Below are 7,875 nucleotides of genomic sequence, written 5' to 3'. Positions count from 1 at the left end.
CAATAATTGTTGCTAAATGACCTCTTTGAGTTCTCTTACAAGCAGTACCAAGTAGCACACTGATTATTAATTAGCATTTCATGTTAAATCTAGGTATGCTATTTCCTTTTGGGGCAGCACGGTAGCTAAGTAGTTAGCACTTCTGCTTAACAGCACTGGGGTCATGAGTTCAATTCCCGACCATGGCCTTATCTGTGTGGAGTTTGTATGTTCTCCCTGTGTTTGCGTGAGATTCTTCCGGGTGCTCCGGTTTCCTCCCACACTCCAAAAACATACTAGTAGGTTAATTGGCTGCTATCAAATTGACCCTAGTCTGTGTGAGTGTATGTTAGGGAATTTAGACTGTAAGCTCCAATGGGGCAGGGACTGATGTGAATGAGTTCTTTATACAGCGCTGCGGAATTAGTGGCGCGATGGGTAAATCATAGCTGAATTATGATATTATAACTGCCCCAGAAACAGCCTGTTCCCTGGATATATAATGGTTAGGAGCGCCCTATATAGAGAGTGATGGGACTGTGCCTCTTTGGTATGAGCTCATTAAGTCAGAACAACATCTAACTTCTTAATCTCTTTTTTTCTTCGCAGTATTTCCTGTAAGAAATGTGTTGTGGTCGGAAATGGAGGAATACTTCGGAACAGCACATTAGGCAAGAAAATCGATAGCTATGATGTAGTAATAAGGTACAGTGACTTCTGTAATCTCATTAATATTTATTTTTATATTTGTATATCTAAGTGTCTATTGGGTTCACCTTAGGTCGTTGTGACACTTGAGAGGAAGATTTAGGAGCTGATATGAATGTACAGCACTGTGTAATATACATTATAAAGAATAATATGAATATTGGCTCAGCCCACTAACTGTCTGCCCCCACTGAATGAAAGTGATAATTTTCAGTAATGCTTGTGTGGCAAATCTCTCCAGCAATTGGGGAACCAACATGCAGGGAAGAAAAACTACAGTATATTCAGTCTTTTCAAATTGAGATGATATATAGGAGGGGTCTTGGGATCTAGTGACCACCGTCCAGTGTGGTTTAATATACGGGCAGAATAGCACAAAATCAAAGATTTTAGATTTTAAAAAGGCTGACTTTAGTCAAATGTGTACTCACTTCTGTGAATCTGATGGTGGGTATATGGGTAGCGTGCGGGAACACTGGGGTAAATTTAAAAGTGCATTCTTAAATGCAATGGAACTTTGTACCGGATGTTGGTAAAATCAAAAAGAAGAGAAAATTAATATAGTTTTCCCGGGAAATAACTACTGTTAAAAGTGCTTAGAAAGCGGCATATACTAAACATACAATAAAACGTGCTAAAGTGCGAGCAGGGGCAAATATTGTGCAGTAATAAAAGTGTTAAAATGTTCCTTAGATACATTAGTGAAAGGAAAAAAACATAAGGCTAACAGCTGAGGGAGCGGATAGGTTAACAGGAGACAAAGAAATTGGGGACTAGATAAGTATTTTTGCTCTGTATTTACTTTTGACAATTAAAAGGGTCACCGACCTAAACAAGAGGGGACAGATATACTGTACTGTAGATACAAATGTATTTACTACAGAAGGTGATACGTCAGTGGGTCCAGATGACACACCTCCAGGAGTAGTGCTTGCAGCGCCAGTAAATGAACTTTCTAGGTAATCGCTGATGGTGGGTATAATTCCAGGAGGTTGTAGACTGGCAAATATATCTCCTATATACAAAAAAGGCAGTTGGGATGAATATGACAACTATAGGCCTTGAGTCTTGCATCAATAGTTAAAAAAAAAAAAAAATATGTTGATTATTTTTAGAATCAAGCAAATTATAAGAGCCAAGGCATCTGCTGCTGTGATGGTTTATCACACATCTTGTGGATTTGTTTTTTTTTTTGCTCAATAACTAATGTGATAGGTCTGAATGTGCTTATAGATTATTTAGATTTTAGGCGTTTGATATGTGTTGCTGGATCACTTCTAAATAACTAATTTTTTAAATATATTTAAATTATTAGCGCAGTGCGCCAATTTATATCATTGCAAATGTACTGATATATATATATTTATTTATATTGTCTGTATTTCAGCATAGGAAATGTATTGATTTTTAATGTATTATGCCAGGCATTTGTTTGAGGAAATCTGTTGTGTAGCTTCCAAAGGGAATTCTCATTAAGACTAATTAGACCTATTTCATGTGAAGTGACAAACACTTGCTTTAGCCTACATGCACCGCAGGAGATTGTTACCTTTCTTTGTGTAGTTTTCATCCTGTACCTTAGAACTTTTCTGAATAATGCAACCAGCAAGTTTTAGGATATATCAGATTGGTGTCAATTTTGTTAACTTTGCATTGCATTTAAATCCAAGTTTGGAAACTTGCATATTGCATCCTGATACTAGAATATCTGATGTAATATCTCAGTCTTTGCGGGGCCATCTAGGATTACCCCCTGCTAATGTGTGTCAGAATGTGTATAAAAGAATCATTGTTTGACCATGTACTGTATCATTTTCCATCTGACTTCTGGATGATCACCAGTACCACAAACTGGTGCTTGCCAGCAATAAACCATCACTGCTTGAAGATTCTGCCTGTGACTATTACCTGCTGTATCCAGTGACCAAAAGATAAGAGTTTACACTGTAATCCATTCCCCGGCTGTCCTTTGTTGAACCCAGTGTCTATGTGTGAAGCTAAATATCCTTTGATGTGTCCCAAAGATCGTGGAATTCGTAAATGTTTGGCTAAAGGACATGAGACAGTGTTCTTAGTCAGTGGTGTGAACGTAGATGAATGATTGGTAACCTGGTGTACCTCTGGTATCAGTCCTGGGTTCTGTTTTGTTTAATCTGTACTTTTAGTCATATTACTTGTGGTAAGGTAGATCTGTTTTGCAGATAATACAAAGATTTGTAACAAGGATGGTGCCACGAAGGGGTAAAACAAATTTGTAGCAGATTTTAGGAAATAAGGGAATTGACTGAAGTGTGGAATGTTATATTCAGTACATGAAAATGAATTCATGTGAGGACACACAAGTCTGAAAGCAGAATAAATGGTGATGTAACAGGAGATGGAACCTTAGCGTTGTAGTTTAGATGATATAAAGGTAAGGCTAGGTACACACTGAAGAATTTTCAGACGACATGTTATCTCAAACGATTGTACCAAATGGACTGAAAGACCGATCAGTCTGACCATTCATGCATACGCATTGACACGATTTGCCTTCAGATCTGTGCTCTTCATCTGGTCCTCTAGTCTTCAGAGAATGACAACACAATATTCATTCATTCGTTCATTATTGTCACATTGATTAAAACCACCTTGTTATAGCTATCCACATGTCCTAACAGATGAACTATTCCTTCTACAGCACTCTCTAAATTTATTCACCAAGACATTCATTGCTAGCATCAGGTGAAAAGAGCCCGACTCTGTAAACTCTATGGAGATTGTGAGCATGAGGGCATACACACTGCATGATCGTTCGCTGATTGGTCGGAAAATATTAAACAGTACGACCAACCAAATGAAATGATGATCGGCACTTTGGGACGACTTTAGATCATCGTGTCACTATGCACACTCACACGATATCTGACCAAACGTCGGCTGATTGGAGGTTTTTTGTGCAATCATCGGGCCAGTGTGTACCTAGCCTAAGCAAGTAATAGTATAAGTGGCTGTACAGGAAGAGTTGTTAGTAGCAGGAAGAGAGGTTTTATTGCCACTTAAAGAATCACTGATTAGACCTCCTCTTGTGTACTATGTACTGTTCAGGAGGTCCTGTCTGAGAAGACATGCAGAAAAAAGACAAAATTCAGAGAAGGAATACTAACACTTTGCATAACAAAGCTTCTACAAAAAGACTTGAAGACCTGATCATGTATAGAGATATGGGACAGAGGTGCCATGATGGGAACATTCAAATATATCAGATGTGTTAGTACAGTACCCGGAAGGCAGGTTTTATTGATTTTAGAACCAGAAGGCCTACACTGAGATTAACAAGAGGGAGACAGAAAGGTAACATGAGGAAGAACTATTGTTATAGGAAAGGTGATAGATGCATCAAATTCTGGTGTTGACGTCTAGTAAAAGGATTTTAAAAATCAATACAAACAAATTGGTATTGTTAAGACTTAGAAAATAGTCCCCTGAAAACAAAACACACAGGCAGACCTGTAGGTTCTTTTTGCCTTCTATAATTTGCATTACTTCATTCCATCTCTGACTGTAATACACTATTTAGACTTTGTTTTGTTCTTTCCGCATGTCTCTGTTTGGTCTGAACTGGAGTGAAATGAACATGTGAGAGGTTTGGGACTTGCTGCTTTCTACGTCATCCTTTCAGGACTGTGTTTCTTGGCCGAGCGCGGAATATTATTCTTTATAGTTTCCTGTGCAGCTTCATAGTTATTAATAATGTAACACTGCAAAAATTAGGTTTTTTTATTTTTAAATGATGAATCACTCTGGTGTATTGTGAGAAGTGGTGTTTCTTTTCCCTTACCTTTTTGTTTTTAGATGCTCATTATTGATTTTCAGATTAGATTTACAGAGAAGTAAGTGCACACTCACCCCATGTGCAGAGTAGCGGAGATACTTTTTAATGAATTTGAGTACAGAAACTACTGCCGTATGAGTGTCAACCACGGATAGATTTTGCAAAGAGTTATCCATGGACATCCTAGAAAAATCAGCTTCATGTTAAGCAGGTCAAAATCTGCTGCTAAAAAAACTATAACAAAAACTATTTATGGGATTTTAGGTGAGATTAAAGAGGAGCTTCACCAGCATTTTGTATAGGGTAAAGTTTACTGTATTAAGATGAAATGCATGTTTTATTTTCTTGGTTCTCCTGAATCAGTAGGTCCTACGAAGCCTCCAGCGGTCCTGCGCTCTTCTGGTCTTTGTTACTAGGAATGTCCTATGTCTGACAGGCAGTGGTGGTGTTACTAGGATTGGCCTATGTCTGACAGACAGTGGTGGTGTTACTAGGATTGGCCTATGTCTGACAGACAGTGGTGGTGTTACTAGGATTGGCCTAAGTCTGACAGACAGTGGTGGTGTTACTAGGATTGGCCCATGTCTGACAGACAGTGGTGGTGTTACTAGGATTGGCCTATGTCTGACAGGCAGTGGTGGTGTTACTAGGATTGGCCTATGTCTGACAGGCAGTGGTGGTGTTACTAGGATTGGCCCATGCCTGACAGGCAGTGGTGGTGTTACTAGGATTGGCCTATGTCTGACAGGCAGTGGTGGTGTTACTAGGATTGGCCCATGTCTGACAGGCAGTGGTGGTGTTACTAGGATTGGCCCATGTCTGACAGGCAGTGGTGGTGTTACTAGGATTGGCCCATGTCTGACAGGCAGTGGTGGTGTTACTAGGATTGGCCTATGTCTGACAGGCAGTGGTGGTGTTACTAGGATTGGCCTATGTCTGACAGGCAGTGGTGGTGTTACTAGGATTGGCCTATGTCTCACAGGCAGTGGTGGTGGTACTAGGATTGGCCTATGTCTGACAGGCAGTGGTGGCATTACTAGGATTCACCTATGTTTAATAGGCAGTGGTGGTTTGTGGATACCACTCTTCTAGAAATTCTGCATCCTCTTAAGTCACCTATGTTTTCTTAATCCTTTTATTTTTTGGTGAAAAGAAAACTACCTGATAACTCCAGTTAATTGTATACTTAATGATTTTTGCTTTGGGATCTTGAGTCCTGTGTTTTGCCTGCGTTACTCACATGATAGATGGACATCCTGGTCTCAACTGAATAAAAGGCAGGACTTGTGGGAGAAGACTTATAGATAACTTTAACATAATGGTTTTCCTTTAGCTTTCTGAATCTCACACTAAAATATTTCAATAATATAAAATATAGGGCTTTAATCATGGAGGTGAAATTTCTCCTGTGCACCTCAGACTTCCTTTGTGTAACACTCTCGAATTACAGGCTGACTAATAACCAGACACAATAGCTGCACAACAAATTAACATCCACAATTTTGGCTTTTAAACAAGATGAGTTTATTTTAGTGTAAGGCTTTTGTTTGTATTTCTGGTTTTGTGAAGTTTACAGTTTAATGTCACACTTTTTTCACATTTGATCCAGATTATAGGGATTTACAGCCATCTGCAGCCCTCAGTTACACAACACCAAGGCCGTCATTTTCCAAATTACTAGGCACCAATGTAGCAGGCAATGCACAAAGTGATGTCACTGGTTCCTAGCTGGATTCTCATGAATATTGAAGCCGCTCACGAATGGCTGCTAAGATTAGATGTTGCTACTAATGTATGCATATTAATGTAATACTCAGGGTTTCACTACTGCACACAGAAATGACAGCACTTCCCCTTAACATGGGTGGCGGCAAAGTACTATGAACACAAGTGATCTTTTAAAGACAATTGTTACATTTTTTTTTAATTCGATCATTTCTTTCCCTCTTTTGTAAGGATGAATGATGGTCCTGTTCTAGGATATGAAGAGGATGTTGGACAAAAGACTACTTTCCGTCTCTGTTACCCAGAGTCCATCTTTTCAAATATTTTGCACTATGATCCCAACACTACTGTGGTGCTTATGATGTTCAAACCACATGATGTGAAGTGGCTGTCAGAATTACTCTTACACAGGAGAGTGGTAAGTGGTTACCAGGCAACAGTATAATTTGTGTTAATGCAGCATCTTACACATCTGGTCATTTTTGCAGAACCTCTCTGCAGGCTCATTCCCACTGGTGGTTTACAGGCACTGGTGTCTGTGTGCGCCACACTGTTAATACATGTATGATGTATCAGGAATCGATTCATATAACCACCTCATTGAATATATCTGCATGCCAGCTTCCAAAGCACAGGTGTGCATGCTTAAGGTACATAAAAACACATCACTGGAATGAGCACATGGAACAGACCTACCCTATCTGTATATAGATGTCACATTGTTTTACGGTTGTGGCTATAGCAGTCCTGCACCTGGGTATACAATGATTTTAATATTAAAACTAGATCGATAAAGTAGTGGCACAGTGGTGGTGCTTTACATGAATCATTGTCATTTACCTATCATAGGAGTGGGCTGGTGATGCTGATTTCTGTATAGTGTGTGCTGTGGTCTGCACATCTGTTCTCTGTAACGCTGTATGGTGAAAAATGAGATAAGCCAATCAGTGATCAAACTTGTTCTTGTAGATCAGTTACATTATGCTCATTGGATGTGACAAAGGACTGCTCAGACAGAATGTTTGATTTAAAACCAGAGTCTCCAAAGTACAGGTTACAGCTCTGTAACCCAGTAACCATGGGACTTGGCTAATTCTGAATTAGTTTTCTTTACAGACTACAGCATTCCTGGTTAGTGGAGTTTGCAGGTTGAATGTAGTGTAAGGTTAGACAATGTTCTGGATGTGCAGAGGTTCCAGATCTCTGGAGATTTAAAGTGGAAGAATGCCACTGACTGAGGTGTTGTCATCTTTGTTTCAACAACCTCTTGTCCATACACAACTGTTTTACAGTTTTTCAGTCTTGCTGTATAAGGGATTTTACCAGATTAAAGCATGCTTGTCTACCTCTTGGACCTCCCCACCAGGAGATCACAGAGCGGAGTCCAAGGGACAAGTGTGTGGGGCGTAACAATGTGATTTGCAGCATTAGGCCCCTCCGTAACCCCACTGGAGGGACCTGGGAGAGTGGCCTACACTGTCGGAGCTCCCACCCTCCCAAATAAAATAAATACATTATGGGAGTCTCCCTGACCTTACAGTAGTGTAGAGAAGTATTGGTTAAAGCAGTGATGGACAACAGGTGGCCCTCCGAGCCTTGACCTGTCGCCCCCAGCTCCTTCCTGGTTTATTGTCGGATATGTTTGTTAC

At 39.8% G+C, this 7,875-nt stretch overlaps 1 protein-coding gene across 4 annotated transcripts in view; it reads left to right on the top strand.

Moving 5' to 3' along the window:
• The window catches only part of ST3GAL6 (ST3 beta-galactoside alpha-2,3-sialyltransferase 6), a 113,073-nt gene that overhangs the window by 90,530 nt on the left and 14,668 nt on the right, over positions 1-7,875 (top strand). For all 4 annotated transcript variants that reach the window (XM_075197023.1, XM_075197022.1, XM_075197021.1 and 1 more), the window contains 2 exons: positions 589-684; positions 6,458-6,644. In XM_075197023.1, coding sequence (XP_075053124.1) covers positions 589-684; positions 6,458-6,644 — 283 coding nt within the window. The remainder of the gene's footprint in view (positions 1-588; positions 685-6,457; positions 6,645-7,875) is intronic.

Source organism: Mixophyes fleayi, chromosome 2, assembly GCF_038048845.1.
Source record: "Mixophyes fleayi isolate aMixFle1 chromosome 2, aMixFle1.hap1, whole genome shotgun sequence".
Lineage (NCBI taxonomy): Eukaryota > Metazoa > Chordata > Amphibia > Anura > Limnodynastidae > Mixophyes > Mixophyes fleayi.
The sequence above is the reverse complement of the archived record's forward strand: the minus strand, read 5'-3'. Positions and strand labels throughout refer to the sequence as shown.